General features: G+C 42.5%; 2 protein-coding genes across 2 annotated transcripts; both read left to right on the top strand.

The window, feature by feature from the left end:
* Nucleotides 1–10: 10 nt before the first annotated feature.
* LOC105911982 (thread biopolymer filament subunit gamma-like) lies at nucleotides 11–10,307 on the top strand. The gene is made up of 10 exons (XM_031584329.2): nucleotides 11–2,691; nucleotides 2,855–2,915; nucleotides 3,236–3,331; nucleotides 3,547–3,723; nucleotides 5,430–5,555; nucleotides 6,670–6,890; nucleotides 7,040–7,222; nucleotides 7,438–7,487; nucleotides 9,861–9,902; nucleotides 10,194–10,307. The coding sequence occupies exons 1-10, from the start codon at nucleotides 2,135–2,137 to the stop codon at nucleotides 10,232–10,234; spliced, it is 1,554 nt and encodes a 517-aa protein (XP_031440189.1). The 5' UTR covers nucleotides 11–2,134; the 3' UTR covers nucleotides 10,235–10,307.
* Nucleotides 10,308–20,443: 10,136 nt separating this feature from the next.
* LOC105911987 (C-C chemokine receptor type 9-like) lies at nucleotides 20,444–23,720 on the top strand. Its single transcript, XM_012840896.3, has 2 exons — nucleotides 20,444–21,089; nucleotides 22,107–23,720. Exons 1-2 carry the CDS (start codon nucleotides 21,042–21,044, stop codon nucleotides 23,142–23,144), a joined length of 1,086 nt encoding a protein of 361 aa, XP_012696350.2. The 5' UTR covers nucleotides 20,444–21,041; the 3' UTR covers nucleotides 23,145–23,720.
* The last annotated feature ends 322 nt before the right edge of the window (nucleotides 23,721–24,042 follow it).

The following is a 24,042-nucleotide window of genomic DNA, read 5'->3' as shown; positions in this document are numbered from 1 at the left end:
GAGTGATAAGTGATACAACACCAGAAAGGAATCCGAGGAGGGATGGAGACATCTTCATGAAAACTAGAAGCTACTTGCAGGAGTCTGACTGCAATCAAAACTTGTCTTCTGACTTGAGACAAAAAAAGGGCTTTGTATACTGATGTGCAATTGAAAAAGAACTGAATTGTTGAAATATCTGAATATGTATAAGCTTTCTTAGAACACTGCAGCTCATATATCACAATCATGCCTATTTCAAGAGCAGCTTTCTCTGGTGAAAGGAGCCTCTGTAGCCGATCGCCTCTCTTAGAGCCTAGCAGCCTAGCAGCCAGGTGTTGACGTGAAGGCGGAGGAAAAGGCCCTTTTTCGCTTACAGACACGTTCTCTTTTCACTTTAGTTGACACTGCAGGCAACTCCTTGCCTCTCTGTGAATCTCTGCAATGTCTGCAGATGATTTGTACACTAACTAAACAGCACTTTGCAAGCACTATCATGCCAGCTGGGGTGGAGGGTATTTGAAGCCCCCCCCCCCCCCATCTTTAATGTGCGTGAATTGGAACATAGTAGCCTCAAGCTCCGTTTGACATATAGGGAACATATTTCTATAACATTGAGTCATTCGTCTCTTAGGGAGACAGCCTATATCTTGCTTTACTCCTTTTTCTGTATCTCCACAGAAAAGCACAGTTCTATCATGCCATGTTTTTTTTCTGACTTAGCACGCTCATTTGTTAAGTTTGCTAATGGTAGCTTGGCTCACTCCTGGCCAGCAGTTGGTACTGACAGCACATTTCAAGGAAGGAAACGTGTTTACATCTATTGACACTTAATTGTAAAGTTTTATTTAAAGGTTTTGTTTATGTCGGCTGTATTTATTTTGATATACTTGCTTTATTTCTTACATGTCTTTCAACACAGACCCTCTGTGCTTCATGCATTTGTATGACTGTTTGCATCTCAGATTGTTTGTTACAGGATAGTGAATAAACATTGCCTCTGTAGAAGATGACTTTCTGTGTTTGCGGTACTAGTCTGTGCTGGATGTGTGAGATTTCACACCTATTAAGCTGTTGTTGTTTTGCGTTTCCAAGAAAGCTGGGGGGAAATGTCACCATGCCTCTTGGTTTCCCTTGAGTGACCACCCATACAAGTGTGTGTGGGTGTGTGTGTGGTTGTGTCTTGAATACCAGTCATTTGTGAATCCTGAGACCAATTTGCGGTCACCGCATCTCAATCTCCAGGCTTAAACTAAAAAGTACCTGAGAATCCAGCAGCACAGAACTTTCAGTGTGCAGGTGCAAAGTCAGCTCAGCTGGGCATGCTTAGCAAGTGGTATGTTCACAGGAAATGATAGGTGTGTATGATGCTTCTTTGAGGTGACAAAAAAACAACATTAGTAGCCAGACATAAGTCTTTTTTAGATAATTTACTTAAACTTAAGTACAGAATGTAACGAAAGGTTGTCTCTAAGGTGGTAGTCCCATTACCCATTTCCCATCCTTTTCAAGTAACAGCAGATGGTAACTAGTAATAATTGTAAAGACATCTGCCATGCTATCACTTCACAGATAGTGTGGAACACATATACCAGTAGTAGAACAGCATGACCGTGCTTGTTCTAATACAAGACCGAAGGTTAGTGGGGTGTTTCAGATATTCAACTAACAGCTCAAAGGCTTTCAAGACCAGGAGATGTCTCAGCTTACTCAATATCATGTCTCATGTTATAAAGCCAATGTCTGAGCAACATACTAGTGATCTATAAATTGCTTCAGTTGGACTTTGGCTGCACAGCCATTCATAGAGTGGACATGCACATGTGCAGTGGTTGTTTCCCATCATCCCTTCTATCTACACTTTCCATACCTCAGAGGTCGCACCTAATCCGTTTAAATCTACATCTGCTGTACTTTTTTTAGCCCCCCGGTGGGTGGCCAATAAATAACTTTTATGGACATGTCTGTATCGCAGTTCTGCCGCTGGGTATACATGCCACAGTGACAGACTCTCCTTGCTCTCTCTCTCTCTCTCCCGTCCTTCCCCTTAGCTATCGTCTTTTTTCCCACCCATATATATACTACTAAAATTTACCAGCAGTTCTGTCAAATCCTACTACCCACCTCTCATCCTCTCTGCACATATACCATAAGCATGCCTATGATGTATAATGCCTCTATCGGGTCTTACGGAGCAAGGGGGCTCCTAGGCCTCAGCTCGGTTATGGGCCTCCAGTCTGGAGCTGATCTGGGGCTAGGAATGGGGTTTGGTCTTGGAAGAAGTACCTCTGCTTTAGGATTAGGTCTTGGGGGTGGAGAGAGGGTCTCCGTAGGCCGATCCGCGGTCTCGGGAGGTGTTGGCACTGCGGCGAGGGTGACGGCAGGTTCTGTAGGCAGTACATCCACGCTTGCCCCTATGCTTTCGCGGGAGGCTGAGAGGAGCACGCTGGCCATGTTAAATCAGCGGTTCTCCGGTTTTGTATCTAGAGTGCGAGAGCTTCAGAAAGAAAACGTTACTCTGGAGGGGCGCCTGGCGGAGCTCACGGGGAGCTTGGACTTGACCACCGACACCAACATCACGGTCTCCGCGACCGAACAAGAAACCCAGCTGCAAGAGTACCGCAACAACATTGCAAAAATGTCCCTTGACACGGTCAAACTGGAGATTGAACTGGACGGCATTCGCGGTGTTGCGCATGAACTTAAGGCCAAGTAAGTTTTTCCAATGTACTGTTAGAGGGAGGAGAAGGCTGTAAGCGATGAAACTGTAACGATTTTCTACCATTTCAAATCAGATGCTGATTTGCACCTTTTATGCAGGAAATATGCGTGCATGTTTATGATTGGCTGTTGTGCACTTGTTGACATTTCGCAGGTATGATTTTGAGCAAGGTGTGAAATTTCAGTTGGAGGCTGACATCGCTGCCATGAGAAAGGTGATGAATCATGAAGTCACAAGTTCACTGATCAATCTGGCAATGGAAAAATGTAGTATGTCAACTGCAGCTCTACTAAAATAACAAATAATAGGCTACTCTGGCCATTTGTGGCCTTTGATGCTTCACAATGCAGTTGCTGAAATATGTTTATTACATCAAAGTGGAAACATTTTTGCACTTTCTGAAGAATTTCATGGGAAGAACATCTGAGGTATATTACATTTAGTTTAGGGATTGCGTGAGGACAATGCATGTATAGGAACTGTGCATATTCAAATACAAGTCTGAGAGTCTGCTTGTGGATTTGTGGGGTGCAGGACATCAATGCAGCATCCGAACTCCATGAGGATTTAGATGCTCAGCGAGACAGCCTTAAGGATCAACTGGACTTCATCACCAAAACACAAGAGGAGGTAATGCAGTGTGTGTATACACCGTGTTCATGAAGGGTAACATTTCTTCTCTGGGGTGTACATGTGTGTGAACATGCATACAAACATGTTGGCAGCGTGACCCTGTTGAGAACTGAGTTGCCTCAAGAATAATAACCACATTATGTAGTGCCTGTGAAGATATTGCAACTAATTCTCTGGTAGAATGGCACTGATTGCTCTGATGGGTATTGCAGGAGATGGCCGGTCTCGAATCCAAACTGGGGCAATCCTTTGACACCTCCTCGTCAATAATTCAGGTGGACACAGAGCAATCCTTCGACATCACCGAGGCACTGAAGAAGATTCGCGGCGTGTATGAGGCAACTGTACAGCAGCACAGAGAGGAGGCTGACACATACTACAAACTCAAGGTACGGCCTGATCTGATCCTAACCCTACACGTGATCTGATCCTAACCCTACACGTGATCTGATCCAGAAAGATTTGATAGAGAAGGTGCATGTACAAGGAAGATGAAAATGGTGATATTTTGTGCACTGCAAGGAATTGTGCATGGCATTACTGTCTGGGAAGTGATGGGCAGAAAATGAACAGCTTTCATTCTAAATTGATCAGGGAAGATTTAAAAAGTAACTTTAAGATGTTAAATGTTTAATATTCATCTATTTTTTTGTTTTACTACAAACTCAAGGTACGGCCTGATCTGATCCTAACCCTACACGTGATCTGATCCGGAAAGATTTGATAGAGAAGGTGCATGAACAAGGAAGATGAAAATTTTGTGCACTGCAAGGAAGAATCCCTTTAGCATCAGTGAAGGCAGTCCAATCCATTTTCCGTGTAATTTGTGATTTGTGGGTCGTCATATAGCCTAGGGATAAGAGGACTGACTTTGTACCTAATCCTACATCGCCAGTCAGATGTTGTTCCTCAGAGCGAGGCACTTCACTCCATCTGTCCTAGGTGGCGCTGTTCTGCATGGCAGCTCTGTGCTGCTCCCACTGTCTGTGAAGTGATGGGCAGAAAATTAACAGCTTTCATTCTAAATTGATCAGGGAAGATTTAAAAAGTAACTTTAAGATGTTAAACGTTTAATATTCATCTATTTTGAAGTCTCATTGACTAGTGCTTGATGTGCTGCCTATGACTCCTGACTATGACTATGCATCATCAAACAGATGACCAACAATAGAGGACCAGTAACATTGAGACAAGTCTTCACACGGCTAACTGTTCTTAACACTGTAGGAAGACAATCCACTGGAACAAACCGACTGTAGCTACAAGTCTCTGACCTCATGCTGTCCGCTGGTGGGCTGGCAGAAGGAAAGGGTGACCAAGGTGTTTTCAGTGAAACTCACAACCCACATCCTGAGCGTCCCCTGGACTGACTCTCAGCTGTGTGTGGACAGACAGTGGGGATTGAGTTAGCGTGTGTTTGCTTATGCGATGTTACAGGGATGATAAAGTTGGTCTTCTTGAGCCTGAAGTCGCTGCTGCTCTGTGTCAAAGTCACAGAAAATGAGTCAGAGAAAACTCATGAGATTTTCCTGCCACACTCATAGTAACTGAGTCATGCCCCAGGGGAGGGTGTTACTATGGTGACGGTGTTTGTGTCCAGCAGGGTTGGGGGGTAACGAGTTACATGTAATGGAGTTATGTAATTCAATTACGAAATAAATGTTATTCAAAAGTAACCTTCCCAACCCTGGTGTCACAATTAGATCAGATGTCTCACTAAATGTACTGCACCCAAACATAAGCCCATCACAACGGGTGGTCTCTCTCTTCCCCCTCACTTCCTGTCTTACTCATCGTTGTGGAATATGCAACGTTTCTCACCCTTAGCATGTTTATTTTCCATCTCCAGCTGCCCATCTTCTATCTGTCTGCCCTATGTATCTCTACCATCTCACTGCTACATTCCTGCACTTCTTTTTCCTTTCTAGGTCGTTTTTCTAATTCTTATGTAAAGTAGTATTTATTGTTACACCATGTTTTTATTGCTCTTAGCTTGACTGTTCTCTCCCTTGTACGTCGCTTTGGACAAAAGCATCTGCTAAATGACTAAATGTAAATGTAAATGTAAACTGCTCATCTCCATTTCTTCTTTTAGATGGAGGAGGTCCAGGCTGTGAAGGAGAGCACTTCTGAGTCACTCTCCTCCACTAAGCAGGAGCTCACTACCTCAAAGAAAGAGCTGCAGACTCTGAAACTGGAGCTGGAGAATCTCGTTAACAAAGTAGGTCTGATGATGTAACACCTGTTACTGAGTTTGCTTGTGTGGATGAGTGTTTACACAGAGAGCTTTTTGTGTGTGTGTGTGTCATAGGTTGTCTCAATATCCGCAGAGATAATACAATCAATTACAAAGGAAGATAATAGATATGGGGATGACAGTATGTAATATAGGTGCTGTGACATGTAACATGTAAATCAGACAGGAAGTTTTGGCCAAGCAAATGTAAATGTCACCTGCTATAACTCATCTGTTTGAGGTCAACATATGGAGCATTGTGATTCATTTATGGCATTGTCACGGTGAAAGTTGTGAGACAAGTGCCAAGAGTTGAGAGAAGGTCAAAGACTCTTGTGTGCATGCTGCTGACTGCACCACCAGTGTGTGTGCTCATCACTATCCGACCATCACATAAATCACAGCTCTGAGGGCTGAGAAAAGAGAACGAAAAAAAAAAAATGAAAAGGAACACAGGAAGTGGTTGGCAGCTCGAGTCTCTGCGTGCTTCAGCTCAACGGCGGCCGCAGCTCGAACCCTTGCGTGCTAAAAATCGGATATTCTCATTAGTGTTTATGGTAAATGGGTAATCGTACAAAACACCGTTAGAAGTGAATAGCCATTACGGTTTCAAAGTAGTTTCTCTATGACTAAATATGCTTTGTGATAACATTAATCTGATTATGATTTCATTAATCTACCTTATCTTCATATCTACTCTGACGCCACTACAGCCACAGAGATGATTTCCTCTTTGGAAGCATTTTAGTGGAAGTCAGTGTAGTGTTATCTCCCCATTCTTACTTAGTGTCACTGGACTGGCAAATATATTCAACACCTAAGCTAAATAGACTCCTGGAGACAAAACATTTTGTGAGGGCAATGAGTCCTTTAAATGTTTTATTATCAGGCCCACTTATTACACATTTAACTGCATTGAGAGCACCATGTTGTCCTTTAAATGTTTTATTATCAGGCCCCCTCATTACACATTTAACTGCATTGGAAGCACCATGTTCCCTTTTAAACCTAAATGGGTAGAATAGACTTTGCATTCAGTCATCACTGTCATCTTCCTCCCTGCTTTCCCTCTGCTCCTCTTCCCCTGTTCCTCCTCCAGATACTGACCCTCGAGCAGCACCGCACAGAGGCCCAGGCCCAGTCCAGCACCGCCGAGGCTGGGTGTCAGGCTCTGGTCCTGGGGCTGGAAGCCGCCATTGAAGCAGCCAAAAACCACCTCCTTAAGCAAATCCTCAAATACCAGGAGCTGCTGGACATCAAGCTGGCCCTGGACACTGAGATTCAGAGTTACACACTGCTTATAAACGGGATTGACAGCAGGTGAGCAGACAAACCCCTCCACCTGGATGCCACACAGTACTCCATTCATCTTCAATTCAAAAACCCTCAAGGGTCCTGTGGCATTTGGAGATCTGAAGGTTGTCCTAGCATGCACAGTCTTTTCATTGTGTGTTTTTATGTCACGTTAGTGATATCCCCATGGCATCGAGTGTCGCCTCTTCCTCCCTGAACCCGTCCAAATCCCACTCCCCCGCCACCTCCATCAGGAGCTCCTCCCCCATCAGCACCACCCAAGACATCAGCACCACCCGAGACATCAACACCACCCAAGACATCCTCTCTCTGGAGCAGAGTTCAGAGGAAGTGGATAAGTACGTCACTTCTCTGCCACTATCTCGCACTTCCTACATCACTAGTCTGTCCATGTTGTATGCCAATACTTCTGTGAACTTTGATCGTAGATAGCACTATGACTATCTTCATGCCTTTGTCATGAGTTTCTGTGGTGGCAGCAGTCATATTCTTTTACACGACTGCTGATCTCACAGGTGCGGTGTTTCAGTAAGTCCCATATCTTGTCTTTCAGGGCATCATCTGTGACTGTCACCGAGTCAGCTTCGTCATACTCCTACTCAGGTGAGCTGGTGGCTCAACACAGATGTGGCAACTGGAGAGCCTTTACTGCACAAAACCTCAGTACTTTTAGCATTTTTAGTAGTTTGTAAAAGTTTTTCCACTGACAAAATAGCAATACTATATGCTAATACTTCTGTTAAGGTGGTGTAATCAGTGTCTATCCGATCAGTCAATAATTACAGATACAAGAATGCTAATTTATTAAAAATAATATTCTATTAGCATATTTTAATGACTGGCAGCAGCATCACACTAACTGCGCTGTTTAGCTTTGAGCAAAACTGGTTAAAAACGACTTGCTACATCTAGATTCATCATTGACCTCCAGTATTGTGCTATTGGACCCTGTTTAGGCCTGCTCTAGTGAATGTGCACTTTACAAATGTCAATGGCATCTTTTTTTATTAAGGGTTTCCGGTTGCCCTGACAACCTTCAATTCCTCTCTCGATTAGGAAGGTGTCCATTTTTAATTCGCATAACACAGCGGATGGAAAAACGCCCAGACTACCTTTTTTAAAACCGAATTTTCATGAATCCACTTAAAATGTGCAAATGAGTTGGATGGAAACTCAGCTAAGGACTGAGATAGCCAATTCTTACAACTACTACCAGGTCTGGTACAGATTGATCTGTTTCTTTACCAGATACACCAGGACATAATAATAATAATAATAATAATGGATTTTATTTGTATAGCACACTTTAAAATACAAAGAAATCTCAAGGTGCTTAACATAGTATGGATAGTCACAACAACAATAATACAAAGTAATAGAAGTGCTAATGAAGTGCAGAAAATAAGATATTATAATATACCAAAAAAGATAATAAATTAATTTAAAATAATTAATAAGATTATAATGAGATCGAATAATATGTATTAAAAACAGAGTAATTTTGGACAGAGCAATTAAAACAATGCATTCTAAAAACAACACAGAAAATAAACTAAAACAAAGACCAGGACTTTAGGTGAAGGCAGAGATAAATAAATGGGGTTTGAGGTGTGATTTAAAAGCAGTGAGGGAATCTAAGGCCCTAATGTTCTCCGGGAGCTTGTTCCAGAGTCGTGGCCCCAGTGAGGAGAAGGCACGATCTCCCATTTTAGTCAATTTTGTCCTGGGAACTGCAAGGAGGTTTGAGTTTCCGGACCTAAGTGTCCTTGATGTGAAATGAGGGGTGAGGAGGTCCTGGAGGTAGGTTGGGCCGGTAGTGTTTATGGCCTTGTGAACTAGGAGAAGGACTTTGAAAATGATTCTTTGGTTGATTGGAAGCCAGTGGAGGGAGTAGAGGACTGGGGTGATGTGTTCTGATTTCCTTGTCCGAGTGAGAACCCGGGCAGCACTGTTCTGAACATACTGCAGCCTCTGAATGGTTTTCGCTGGTAGACCTGCCAGCAGAGAGTTGCAGTAGTCAAGGCGGGAGCTGATGAATGCGTGCACCAGCTTTTCTGCAGCATGTTTCGGTAGAGAGGGTCCCAGCCTTGAGATGTTTCTCAGGTGGTAAAATGAAGTTTGGCAGATGGATTTAATGTGTTCATCAAAGGACAATAATGAGTCCAGCTTGACACCCAGGTTTGTGACGAGTGAGGAGAGAGGGGTGGGGTGACCATTTATGGTGATGTGGGTGATGCTGGCCTTTTTAGTTTGATAAGGGGTGCCAATAAGAATGACTTGCTGCCATTGAACATGGCGATGGTTAGGGTCTTGTGTGCTTGTGTTTCATTACAAAGTCATTGCAAAGTGTTTTTACTAATACAAATGTAGCTGTCATCAGCAACCTCTGACAGAACACTATGCACCAGGAGCCCTTTGAGAACTCTAGGAGCTTTCTCAGTATTCTCATGAATAGTGAAAGTTTCTGTTAGACCATTGTCAGTTTGTGGTTCAGCAGAGTGCTGGTATTGGCACCTGGGCTGTTTGGTTCAGCACAGGCAATGAAAACAGTGTTCCCATAGAAGCCAGCGGGCCCCATAGACTCACCAACCAAAACTACTCTCGCTAAAACAGGACATGAAACGATCACCAGCTAACGGCAGGGCAACTGTCCTTTACACTTTGAGGCCATAATTAAATTCCACAGGCGCCGACGAAGAGGAAAGAGCACTGCAACAGGTTCCCACGCGAGAGTTCTAAAGTTAAAGGGACACCACATATACACCCACAACCCCCCAGATGCACATAAACACACACAAAGGTGTCATACAGTGATCATATAATGAAATAAAGGTTGAAGCTGACTTAGGTACAACATCCTACATAGAACAATTGTTGTGCCCTAATTACAGGTGGTCTTTTACCTCTTACCTTTAAGTTCTTGTATCACATTTTTAATACAGTTATTTATCATTTAATTTCTGTACATCATTACAGAAACTTTGGTTGAGACACGTATGGAAGAAAAAATAATCACAGGTAAGACTGTGTGTGTGTGTGTGTGTGTGTGTGTGTGTGTGTGTGTGTGTGTGTGTGTGTGTGTGTTTGTATGTGATGTTGTGATGTTGTACAGCGAAGCCCTTGGCCTCCTTATCATAAGTTGTATAAAACAACCTAAACCCTTTCCACAATGATATATGAATGTGAATGCACAGATATTGTAGAGAGAGAGATTATATATGAATGTAAAGGCACAGATGCACAGAGACTGTAGAGAGAGAGATGAACTTAGATGAAGTGTAAGTAACTCCTGTACTTGTCTGTTTGCAGAGGAGATGGTGACCATTATTTCTTCGGATGCAGAGGACTGAGTATTGAGTCTACTTCAGTACTGTGGGGCAAGCAGGAATAGCAAGGGCAGGTATTTGCCCCCCAATCAATAAAGATCAATTAAGACTACTGTGTGTCAGTAAGATCATTTTAAAATATATGTGTTACTTGACTCTTGTGTATATGTATGTGTGATATGTGTACAAGGTTGAAAGTGAGCATGCTTTGTTTTGTTTACCACAGAATGGCATGTCAGTACGGCCATTATCAGTCCCTAAGTGTAGTTCACATTTATGTGTATGGATATATTCAGTATACTAGTTATATCATTGATGTCCTTATAGCACAGATGTAATCTTTTTGTGCTTGTCTCTATAAACAAATCGGTTACATTTTGTGTACTTGCTGTGGGGGTCCGTGTCGTATATAAACACATTGGTTACATTGTGTGTACTTGATGTGGGGGTCTGTGTCGCGAGTCGGATGTTTTTCTACGAATGGGCGAGCATTTCTTGGAGTTGAGTGTGGTACATGTCCAGGCCCAGGGGCCCATGGTTTCATAATCCATCCATGTATGGGGTGGGTACTTTAGCTTCCATCCATGTATGTGGTGGGTACTTTAGCTTGGCAGTCTTATGGGTGTTTTGCAAGCCCAACAGGGAGCAAACACTTGAACAAGTCACACCGATGTTTCAATTGCCAATGCGGGGTTGATATCAACACCTGTCTGAGGCTGGAGCACAGCAAGTACTCTGACAGGACATGATGCACCAGGTGATGAGTGCTTTGAATAGGTACACTGAGATCTGTCTGAAGGAGAGGAGTGCTGCCTTCTCTTTCCCTTCCTGGAGTTCAAAAGGTGGCAGACTCTTGTCTGTACCTCCCAACCTAAGCGTAGTACAGGTGTAGTGAATGCATGTGTAAAGACTGAAACAACAACAAACAAGGCAACGGTATGGACAATTAGATCATCTTAAGTAGGCTAGCTGGCCAGAATGTAAATATAATGTTAGTCACACAACAGTGAACTGCTAAGTATCGTTTAACATCACTACTGAGTACAACTTATATAAACAGTGAAGTGACTAACTTATTTTAGCGCAAAGCAAGTACATTTTTCTCTTTCACCACAAACGTTGCCATGTCGAATGACGTCAAACCTACTTCTCTGAGCTCTCAAAAGCCCCCCACTTTCCTAGTGGGTTATTCTGAATTTGACAGGCGTTCAGGTGTATTCGGAGATCGGAACTTTCCCACTTCCCAGTTGCTCATGAATCCACCATAGTGTACACCACAATGAACACATGGACAACCGACTACACAAAGTATAGAGTTTGGGTGAGGTCCACAAGTCTGAGACCTTACAGCCGCTGGGTGACTTTGCTTTAATCTAGAATGTGTGCATAGAATGAGTAGGCTAATTAGCATTCCGAAACAGATAAGATTAACGTCAACAATCTTCATAAGGCTACACATCAGCACTCTATAGTCTATATAAAGATATTCATAATAGAAGTTTAAATAATCAGTACATTCAAAAGGTGTCAAATTAAACAATACATTTAATGTATTGAAAATGTCCTGGTGAAATGTACAGCTAATTAGTGTGTCTATAGAACATCGTGGTCGGGTGAAAAATATAAATAAACGTTCTGCCCATTGATCAAACTGTACCACAACCATCACAATACATACTAACATATACATACTAACATACAAAATACAAGTTTTCAACATACAATACATTTTCTAATTTGAAACTTTATGAATTGTGATGGGGCATTTTGTACAGTACAGTAGACCTACCGCAGACAAGCATACCGCTTCTGTCTGGGTATGGCATTGGCAACACTACATGAATGTAACCTGCAGACATGCAGTACACCACATATCCAAAGGTGGCTCTAAAACACCAACACTGACTAAACCGGCTCAATTATGGCAAAACTCAAATTATTGTCAAACTAAATTTTCAACTCAGTTACATTAGCTAAAATTGTAAGAGACATCTGATATGCTGTAGAGACTGTCCTTTTAGGGGGAAATGCATTTGTGAATCAAGCTGCGTCAGGAAAGTTTTAAAAAAATCCAAAAATAATTGCAGGGATCTTCACAAATGGTGAGCTGTTTGTGACATTAATGTGTGAATCACAAAATACATTTGTGAATTGTGTGACATTTATTTGTGAATTTTGAAATAATTCCAACTCCATAGTATTACGTGGAATTGGATGGAAAAGGAATGCAAAAGATATTAGGTTTTACATAAAACACAACCTATGCAAGTCTCCTCTTTGATTTAAAATAGCGACACTGAATGTGACATAGAACACTGGGCCTGACTGAGACCTTTCAACAATGTCTGATTGGTTGAGCTCCTCTGGTGTAAGATCCCAGTCGCTAGTGGGACGGTAGACATGAGGGCAACCGCTGTGTTTTTAGTGAAACTCGTAAACCACATCCTGAGGTTACCACGGGCCAACTCACATCAGTGTGTAGCGAGGCTTGTGCCGCCTGAACATAACGTCTGTGTTAAGAGGAGACTAAGTTCAGTTTAACTAAGATTTAATTAAATAGGGTATGCTTTTATGCATGAATGCATTATTACAGGTGCATCTGATCTCAAAACCTTTGTTACTCCTTGTCCATATCAAAATAAAATTAAACAAAATGGGGGCCACCACAAATGGATTCATAATTTAGAACTAATCAGATGTTCTACAGGTGTTTATTAAACATCAGCGTTGTCTGTTAGGCCAATGAGGATGTACTGTATGTCACTGAACTTGAGGACTATATGACTCCGAGGAGTGCTGTTTATAAATATAGGCCCATCATTTGAGTAGCCATGACAACCCTTACTCTTATTCAAGGTTGCATTTTTCTTCAAGAGGGCAAGAAGTAACAGTCCCCAACTGTTACCATACCAGGGAAAGAACAAATGCCTGACAACACTTGCTGCATCGACATCCAAAAAACACATATCCCTCTCACTGCCTTTCTGAGACGAGTAATGAGCAGATCATGAAGACAGATAACATAAGGTGTCAGACAGAGAGAAAGCTTTGCCTGGGTGACTCTAATGGCCGCCTGCTGTGACCTCCTCAGACAGAGATGACAGAGATGACTTGCCACTGCGAGGGCTTCTCCAGCCGTGGCATCCTGCTGACTGTGTGTGTGTGTGTGTGTGTGTGTGTATGTGTGTGTGTGTGTGTGTGTGTGTGTGTGTGTGTGTGTGTGTGTGTGTGTGTGTCGTCTTGATCACTCTCACAACATCACATAAATCACAGACAGAGAACACAGGAAGTGGTTGGCAGCAGCTCGTAGCGCTTTCCTTCAGTGTGCTATAAAGCTTTTGGTGCATTTGCTATGTTGTGCTGTAGAGCTAACACTGCTTTGATTAGTAATTGTCATTTAAAGCACTAGACCTGTTGATTGAAATTATTATTAATTAATTAATTAATTAATTAAGTGGAGCAATAATATCAAAACATTACCACCTGAGAACCCTTCTAACATTCCATACAGTTATGCCTGTAGATCTACACTGAGGTTGTGGTGATGAAGAAGGCGGTTATTTTTGTTCAGGGTGGCTGTCACCCAATGAAACTTTCACAGAAACAGCCTACTGTATCAGAGATGGCACTGAAGCTGGTATCTAGTTGGCCTTAGACATTAAGATTCAGACCTTTAGGATACTTCTGAATGGAACTGCTCCCTCAGGATACACCAACATAATTAACTATTATCACCCTGAATCATTTAGCCAGAACATTATTTATTTATTTATTTACTTCCTCCCAGCGCATCATTGTTTATTTATTTTGATTAGGTCGATATGGCAGCACTAAGTCTGCTTCCTTTTACTTGTTTGGCTCTGTGGTCGCAGCAGTCATGGGACGCCTCCTTCCTGCCGTAGACGTAGGCAGCATGCTCTTATCAGGTGGGTGACCTCGCTTTGAGGATATTGTCAGTCACGCTCCAGGAATCATCGCTGCACTCCTACACAGCAGGGGTTATGAGGCAACAGAACGCAGGGATGCCAGCCAGGCCCAGTTCTTCTGACTCTGCACTTGACTCAGACTTCTGACGAAAACTAGGCCACAGGCCCATGTACCCAGCTTTTGACTGGGCACTTTCAGGTGCCCCTGAGTCAAACTGAGAATCCTTACAAGTGGTTTCTTGTGCCGTTGGTTCTTAGAACTAACAGAGTTCATAGCTGACATACGTTTCTCATAGACGTTACTACTTTCAGAACAATTGTCAACTACTGTACTGTTTTGTCTAGTGTAGTATTGCCACTAACTAATTAGGTAATTATGTTTCTGTACTTTGACTTCACTTTTACTCTGACCTCATGAGCCCATCATATATTCAAATTCTTATATGCTATTATATATTCATCTCAGGGGGCTTTTAAAGGAACCATCACTGTAAGAGTTCTTGAAAGAAAGATATCTGATAAGGAACCATCACTGTAAGAGTTCTTGAAAGAAAGATATCTGATAAGGGAAAAAAGAATGTAGAGGGCCCAGATAAGGCTATTTTCTCACCACTCTGAGAGCGTTTCTGTTTGCCACTTGTCTGTTTGTGGTTCGCTCATTCGCTGACAGTAGCAGCTGTTGAAACCATAGCAAACAGCGTTCCCATGCTACTCTTTAGACCCTAATGACTCAACTCGTTACCCCACTCTCACTGAAACAGGACATGGAGCAGAAACCATCAACGGCAAAACAATTGGCACCTCACACTTTCACACCGGAGTCACACGGTCAAGAGAAAACAGAATCCGGTTCCCCATGCACGCAACACAAACAGGCATACACACACACACACACACACACACACACACACACACTCACTCGCATACATCCTGACAATGACATGTATGCTATCAAAGCTATCAGAGTTGTGCTTACACTATCATATACGTGATCATTTATTCTTATCAATTCATTTGATCTGCTTGCTTTACAGAGCTAACCTACAGTTGGCAGAACTCATGTGTTCTGATGGGACTATTTTTGGTTGTGAATAATAAACTAATTACTTATGCTGCTGTTAATGAAGCTGTGATCATACTTGTGACTTAACTTGTTGCGTCACTTCTACCTTATCATAGCCATTATGGCTATAACTTCTGTGTGCCAGCATTAGAGTAAACTTGTGTGCAGCAACACTTAGACACAGGACAGTTTGAGCAGTTACGGGACTGGACTGATTAGAGTCTGAACTCCGAGGTTCCAAACTCTTTTCCTCTGTCTGAACTCAGAGGTTCCAAACTCTTTTCCTCTGTCTGAACTTCGAGGTTCCAAACTCTTTTCCTCTGTCTGAACTCCGAGGTTTCAAACTATTTTCCTCTGTCTGAACTCAGAGGTTCCAAACTCTTTTCCTCTCTTCATTGCACCAGACACTGACACAAGATAGACCCTTCGGGGTTCAAGCGGTGGAGTCATGGCCGCTATAGGCGGTGGGGCTCGCCGGACTCATGAGGTTAAATCCTCATAAGAGCAACAATGATGATGATGATGATGATGAGACATTGAAGTTTGGCCTCCAGGTGTGACTGTGTATCAGTTACATATGTGTGGATTTGTCTTAATTTTTATTTAAAAAAATCCCTTTTCATGTTATCCACTGAGATCCCTTTTCATGTGAATCACTGAGTCACCATTGAGTGGCACCAAATATGACTTGCACAATTCAAAACAAGCTGTCATGATGTTTTCCTGCCTAAAAATATCAGTTTAAGGAAGTTAGTATCCACATCTGCCTGCGCAGGAGGTGATAGAAGGAACACAATAACTTCCACTTAAGCTTGTGGCGATCAAAAGAAAAACGAGTACAAAGAGTGAGCCTAGTGTTTCCACAAAATCTGCCACCACACAAGAAGTATCAGTGAGGTCATTTTGAAATATCCGAGTTCCTGTGTGTGTGTGTGTGTGTGTGTGTGTGTGTGTGTGTGTGTGTGTGTGTGTGTGTGTGTGTGTGTGTGTGTGTGTGTGTGTGTGTGTGTGTGTGTGTGTGTGTGTGTGTGTGTATGTGTGTGTGTGTGTCTGTGATGTGCGTGTGTGGGCATGTGCATGGTTGCATGTGGGGAAAGTTCTTGTTTTTCAGAGGATGACAGTAGATGTTGGTCTCCTGACCCTAGGTTGCTGACACTATCTTCACCAGAAAGGTTCAGGATTATGTTTCTGTGTGTATGTGTATGCGTATGCGTATTGATATAATTGATGTATACATATATTTATTTGTAGGTGGTTGTACCAGTAGTTTATGTTCAGATTTTTTAGGATTCTTTTTTTCACCTCTATCTTTTCTTCGTGTTTCAAATAAAAGAAAGTCCTGACACAAAAACATGTGGTTGACATCTAGTACCAGAACTCCATATAGTACCAGAACTCCATATAGAACCAGAACTCCATATAGAACCAGAACTCCATCATCTTTGGTTCACAACAAAGACCAAGGTAAACTCCCAAGGAACTCTTGAAGACAAAAAGTGGCCATGAAGCTCAAATGTTAGTCTTGACACCCTGCCTCCGTACTTCAAGGGCTTTCGTCCTTGTTGTCCTTTCTGTCTTGTAAGCTTAGTGTATTACAAAAGGACCGGTCCCTGTTTATCCAGACAACCCTTATCGCACACCAGTTGTTTTGGACAAAACAGGCCTAACAAGACCTCAAATATCAACAACTTCCCCTCAGGGAAATTCACCTAATATTCACATGACACGATATGGTATTGTTGGCATTTAGAATGTCAGATAAAACTGGACATAACATGTCCTTACTGACCTGACTTAACTTATAATGATATGAAGTGAATAAACAGAGCAAATTAGTGAATAATAATAGTTTATGAAAGGGACATGTCTATCTGTCAATGTGTGGTGTGTGTGTGTGTGTTTGTGTGTGTGTGTGTGTGTGTGTGTGTGTGTGTGTGTGTGTGTGTGTGTGTGCAGTGGTGGAATGTAACGAAGTATTTTTACTTCGTTACTTTACTTAAGTCAATTTTTACGTATCTGTACTTTACTTAAGTAAAAATAATAGAGCATACTTTTTACTTTTACTCCATTACATTTTTCAGCTATTATCTATACTTTTACTCCGCTACATTTCTACAATATGTGCTGTTACTCGTTACATTTTATGAACATAGTTTCGCCAAAATGTTGCCTACACAAAACTATGGATTGCGTTGCTGTTTTGGAAGTTTAAACCAATCAGGTGGCTCTATTAACTCCAATGATATCAGAGTGCGCGTTTGGCAGCAGCACTAGCGGTAGCTTTGCCTGTTATAGTTGGACATTCAGCCTGACTACTGCCTATTCAACATGGATCCAGAGTCGGCCTGAACTGAGCCCTCTGATATGAGCCACCCTTGGCCCTATTTATAAGATATGTTTGAGTTCAAAGGCCCCAAGAATGACTCCTGGAGGTTTCAATGCGTTTCCTGTCTCCCTCAAAAAAAAGGAGTTGCTAGCCTTCAATAATTCGCCCTCAAATTTAAAGTAGCATATCCAGGTAAGCAGAGTGATTGCTATGCTAAGTTAATGTCCCTGACTTTTGAATATTGATATATGTATTTAATTCGTTTACTGACATGATATTATAATGTTATCTAGAGAAATGCATGTTGACATACAGCAATAGCATCAAAAAAACATGATTGGACCTTCATTATATATTTAACGTAGTGGTAAGATAAAGCTGGTAGGTTAGCTATGTCAAGCTAGCGTGCCTTGTTCTGTCCAGTTTTACAATCACATTTGTTTTTCATGTTCCATGTTTCCCTTTTTTACACGTTTACAATTAAATAAAAGATTTAAAGATATCACATGGTGTCTTTATTGGTTTGGCTTAATGGTATTCACTCTGCAAATAATCCCTGGTAGATAACTTGTCATCCGCAGAATTGTAAAATATAGTGTGAACAGTATTACAGATGGTAGGCACAATAAGTACACCAACCTTTCCAATTAACAAATGTTGTTGCTTATAATTATTACTAGTAGTGACATCTGTAGAGGCATTTATTACCAGTAGCTATTTCTTTATCAAAATGGCACAGCCTAGACATTGAGAGACAACCCATTGCGTGAGTACTTTTACTTTTAATACTTAAAGTAAATTTAAAAGTAAGTACTTTTTACTTTTACTTAAGTAGGATTGTTGATGTAGTACTTTTACTTTTACTTTTACTTTTATCTTCCTGGGTACTTGTACTTTTACTTAAGTACTAAACTTCAGTACTTCCTCCACCACTGTGTGTGTGTGTGTGTGTGTGTGTGTGTGTCTGTCAATGTGTTAGGATACATTTTTAGCTTCCACAAGTGAGCCAGATGGGAAAACTATTTTAACACTTGTACTGTTTACTTACAAAATGTCCTGTTCATCAATGGGGAAGAAAGGTGAGAGAGTTCATTTTCAAAAGGGAAGTCACCACTAATCTAAACCCCCAGATGCCCTGCATGAGAAATGATGACATCCTCCCGTAGTGTCAGAGTTGGCAGACACAAGAGATTGTCTTTCACCACTGCACCATCACAGGCAATACAGCTCCCCCTTTACTGGGCTCACACAATAACATTAAAGGCCCTCTCTCTGTATCCTTCAGCAGAAAGAGACCGGCTGAAACAACACTCCCACTGAGCACAGATCTCAAACAGGACACCCTTCCATCTTGTGAGACCTCTCACTGTCTGGGTGGTAGATTCAAAGGTGTAAAATGCTTTTGTGTCGTACAGGTGCCGGGCATGTTCGTAGCTGAGTGCGCGAGGTGTGGTTTGAGTGCTCATGTGAGGAGTCATGCAGGTGCATTAGCAGCGTCCTCATAGTTTTTACAGTTCTGTAACATGATAGACTGGCATGACAGCCATGTCAGATAGCTGTCAGTGCAGTCTTAAGTTGGTTGGCTGGAGCGTGTGTTTAGGTTTTGTCTGGAGAGGTAGAAACAGGGAAATGTACACAAAAGGCCTGACCAAGCGGGAGAAAATGTATCAGGTGAGTGGTATCTTTTTTTGTTTTATGAGCAAATGTATCAAGTTAACAGGCAGCTTGTTCTTAACAGGACAGACTCTTGCTACCCTAGGTATGGCAGCAACCAGTAAGAGGCTTATTGAGGAGGTCTTTTGCTAATTACCCAGGCGGGCCCAGGGACTTATGGAGATGAGTCTGTGATTCAAAATGACCAGCCATGACCATAATGATGGAGATATTGATGGCTAACTACAGTAAAGGCAGACAAGGAAACCATGGATGAAGGAATCCAAAAAAAGCAATGAGTCAGTGCTTGTCCAGGCCCATGCAGTCTGGTCTGAACCTGAACCAGTAGAGAGCATGAGTCCTTTAGGAGTTCATATGAGTCAAAGCTGCAACCAGGAGAGAGCATGAGTCCTTTAGGAGTTCATATGAGTCAAAGATGCATTTCGGAGCTCAGTTCTCACTATTCCAAGCTGATGGCTTTTACCAAGCTACCTTTTGTACCTACAAGGATAATATGCATATCAAGATACTTATGGATACAATACATACTTTTAAAAAAAAACATCCAGAGAACCAAGTTCATAGGTGTCACCATGACGATGGCAAACATGTTCATAACACTGTTTCGTGCTACAGTGAGTCACCGTCCATCCTCAGCTTTGGGGCTCGTCTTCAAATATAAAGTGTGCATTCTGGACACCTGTAGGACACACCACCTCTCCTCTTCAAATAGTGTGCATTCTGGGCACCTGTAGGACATACTACCTCTGCTTGGCGACTGGGCGTCACGTCACGGCTGGGTCATTTATGACTGCTATTCTGAATCAGCGTGGAGCCATGACTGTGCCGCTATTTCCCCGACAGGACTTTTCACCTTTAAGAGACTGTTCACCAGGGGATTGGGAGTGTTGGAGGAACCGGTTCACCAGGGACATTCAAGAAGGGGTGCCTTTTCCAAAATGTTTCCAAATTTAAATTTCAATGTTCTGAGGTGTTTTTTTTTATCAATGCAAAACAAAAAAAACACGTTGGGATCAAATGGGGAAGATCTTTAAAAAACAAAACAATGTGTACAAATCATGTATTGATTAGATGTCTTTATTGGTTGCTTAAATGATGGTTAGAACATTTCTTCAATATACATTTTAAGATGTTTATTCAGATATGCTTGGTGGTGTCGATGATATTGAGGAAGGAGCCCCTGCAGCATCCACAGACATATGACATGTCAAAAGAGGGTTGAGTCACATTGTGATGTAATCAAACTGAACCTATATTGCTGGAGGAGGTGATATGAGCTCTCATTCTGAAGACTGACTTCACTCCACTCCACTTCACTCCACTTCACTCCACAGACAGAGCGTTTCAACTTCCACCACTGTCAGGGTAAGTTCATCATCTGTTTACAGCACACATTTGCTAGGGTTCATTTTTGCATTAGAACGGACGACGGCGACTGATGTTTTTTAGTGTCATGCCTAGCTACGGTCGCATTTAACTTTTATTGTCTAATTACGAACGGCAATCACATACACCTTAAATGCATGTTTTACAGTTCTGGCCAGTGTACAGTTCTACAGTTCCATGTGTATTTTACAAAATGAGATGTACACTACATAAAAAACTAATTGTGATATTCAGTAACTGAAATAAGCCAATAATGATCCTTGTCCTTTCCTAGTCCACTGCAGATAAATCACGGATTACATTTTTCTGTAATAAAGAATATAAAAATCAATTTGGTTAGTGTGACATCAGATACAAGTTATTTGTCAAAATTGTTAAGAGCAGACATGAAAGTGATTAGTTTACCTTTTCCCAGCAAGAAAACCTAACAAATATATATATATTTTTTTAGGAAAGATGACCGATGTATATGATACCACCGATGCATCTGATACCACCGACTACGTAAGTGTTTCGAAATGTTCTGTTTGGATTTAGGCATAATCTATATTTACACTAATGCGTTCTCACTGAATGAAGACACCATGCAAGGGAGAACGCTATCACTTCCAACGTGAGTGAAGGGTCATTCATTTAGTAACGTTACTGCCGATGTTCATCAGAAAATCAATTTTATGATCAGATCAAAGATTCACAACAGCTTGCACAAGTTCAGAGTGCATGTTGCTTTTCAACGTCGTCTTTAAACAACTGATGCTATCTTGCGCGTTGTTCCCACATGCTTTTACGTGTACGTGTCCTGTAGTAAAAAACACGTTTTGAAACAATACAATTCAATTCAATTCAACAATAACACGCTTGTTTCATTGTATTTTCAAGATGTTTTGACAACGGATGACATTTTCACATTCTAACCGCACTTTCCATTGCGAACGCCCGCTCCCTGTCTCTTATCGCGCTCCCATATCTGTGTCAGCAGACGTGGATCTTTTTAAGCGAGGTCGTCGCCCCCCAGCCTCACTTCAGTTATCTGTGCCCCCCGTCAGAAGTGAGAGGTTCTGAGCAGGACTGCGTAAGGATGTGGTGCAGTTATGCGGTTTTACCTTCATAGACGCTCAACACCTGCACCTAGGTTTTTGAGTTGCGTAAATGGAGAGTGAGCGAGTTTGACGTTTCACGCTGCGATTGCTATACTAAGACTTAACAGACGGTTCTGAGCAGTAGATATAGCAAACCACGACAGACAGGAAATTATGAGAAGTGAAACACAAAATGTGTGAGACAGAAGAGAAGTGTAGGTGCTCCTCTTTTTCTGAGATCTATATTAACAAAGAAACGTGTACATACATAACTGACCTGATATAACAGTGTAAATGCCAGCATCTGCAAGGTTTCCTTAAAACACATTGTGAGAATGTCTAAATGTCTTTGCTTATACAGAAAATAAGCTGAACATTAAGATTGATTGCGGAAATACCCTCGTATCCATGCTTGATGATCCCTCTATTTTGTCTTTTGTAGTATTCTGATGGGTTCACCTCTGACCTGGGTGACATGGATGGCTTCATGTGCAACAAAGACTGGGTGCGTGAATTCCGAGGATACTACGAGCCCCTCCTGTACTGGATGATCTTTCCGCTGGGCATGGTTGGTAACCTTCTGGTGGTGTGGATATATACAACTGTCCACAACCGCATGAAAACCATGACCGACATGTACCTGCTCAACCTGGCTGTGGCCGACCTGCTCTTCCTGGTCACGCTGCCCTTCTGGGCCATCGACGCCCAGAGTGGCTGGATCTTCCCCGAGGGCTTGTGCAAGGTGGTGTCAGCCCTCTACAAGATCAACTTCTTCGCCAGCATGCTCCTGCTCACCTGCATCAGCGTGGACCGTTACGTGGCCATAGTCCGAGTCACCGAGGCTCACAACCAGAGCAAGAGGACCAGGCTGCTGCAGAGCAAGCTGGCCTGCCTGGCCGTGTGGCTGGCCTCTTTCATCCTGGCCATGCCCGAGTTAATCTTCGCCGAGGTGAAGACAAAAACTTGGGGCTCGTTCTGCACCCTGGTGTACTGGCACGATGATCAAAACCGCACCAAAGTGCTGGTGCTGTCGCTGCAGATCTGCATGGGTTTCTGCCTCCCGCTGCTGGTCATGGCTTGCTGCTACTCCGTCATCATCCAGAAACTGCTCCAGGCGCGCAGCTTTGAGAAGCACAAGGCCCTGCGCGTCATCTTCGCTGTGGTGGCGGTGTTTATCCTCTCCCAGCTGCCGTACAACGCGCACCTGGTGGTGGAGGCGGGGCAAGCCACCAACGCCTCTATGACCGACTGCAACCAACTGATTAATTTTGACGTGATTGGCCAGGTGGTGAAGAGCCTGGCCTATATTCACTGCTGCCTCAATCCTTTCGTCTATGCGTTCATTGGCGTGCGCTTCCGGAAAGATCTCCTCAAGCTCCTGCACAAGGTCACCTGCAGGACACTGATGGGACCAAAGGTCCCCCCCAAACGGCCCTCAGTCATGTCCGACACAGACACCACCCCAGCCCTGTCTCTCTAATCTCACCTTGGACTCATGTTCAGTCATGTCCGACACAGACACCAGCCCAGCCCTGTCCCTCTAACCTCATCTGGGACTCATGTTCAGAGCAGCTTCATGTTCAGAGTAGGTCAATGTTCAGAGAGGCTCCTTGTTGCCAAAGCCTCCACTTACCTCCAGTCATCCCACAACCCTCTTAGAGAGCATAGAAGGACAGTTCTAATCAGTAGGCTATGGCAGCTTTCTACTGTCTGTTGTTAGATCCTGCGCTGGCCCATGGGTCAGTTTCAGACATGCGTATTTGATGACAATGACCTCAGACTGGGATGTTTTCCATGTTTTCTAGTAGTTTCAGACTAAAAATCTGAAAGGGGAGAGTAATTAGCATTAGCTAGCCTAGAGCGGATTCTATGCTATCACCTGTAGACATTTACCAGTATGTCACAGAAAACGTTTTTGTACAGATATGGATTGTTTTCTGTTCTTTTATCTGGAAGGGTTCTCTTTTGTCTATTTTTATAACTGTCACTAAGATTGTACATACATGTGAATGTGTGTCATCATGTGTCTCTGTAAATAAACATTTGTTCAGTTTTGACTTGACGTCTTTACGTCTTGATTTCTGTGTTGTCTTGTCACACAAACACAGTTTCTCCATCACATACAGAACAATGGATGTTAGCCTGCAGCAGGACTGGAGTCCTGGCTTGAACTGTGTGATAATATCTTGGGATGGAGTATGGCCAGAGTTGCCTTGTCACTTTGTAACAGGCTTTTCTTGTAAATCACCCACTCTAAAGCATAGGCACTCTGGTAGGGCCTGTGTGTACAAACCGTTTATTAATAGTAAACTGTGCCTTTAATTACATTTCATCTCAGGCTTAGGGTATTCTACCAAATCTATTGTACACAAGCGGCC

Source organism: Clupea harengus, chromosome 17 (genome assembly GCF_900700415.2).
Source record: "Clupea harengus chromosome 17, Ch_v2.0.2, whole genome shotgun sequence".
Taxonomy (NCBI): Eukaryota; Metazoa; Chordata; class Actinopteri; order Clupeiformes; family Clupeidae; genus Clupea; species Clupea harengus.
The sequence above is the reverse complement of the archived record's forward strand: the minus strand, read 5'-3'. Positions and strand labels throughout refer to the sequence as shown.

Bases quoted from the DNA above. Each gene is read 5' to 3' on its own strand.
- LOC105911987 (XM_012840896.3), top strand. From the start codon at position 21,042: ATGACCGATGTATATGATACCACCGATGCATCTGATACCACCGACTAC. The intron at 21,090-22,106 runs GTAAGTGTTTCG...TGTCTTTTGTAG, and splicing joins CATCTGATACCACCGACTAC to TATTCTGATGGGTTCACCTC.
- LOC105911982 (XM_031584329.2), top strand. From the start codon at position 2,135: ATGCCTATGATGTATAATGCCTCTATCGGGTCTTACGGAGCAAGGGGG. The intron at 2,916-3,235 runs GTGATGAATCAT...TGTGGGGTGCAG, and splicing joins ACATCGCTGCCATGAGAAAG to GACATCAATGCAGCATCCGA. The intron at 6,891-7,039 runs GTGAGCAGACAA...ATGTCACGTTAG, and splicing joins ATAAACGGGATTGACAGCAG to TGATATCCCCATGGCATCGA.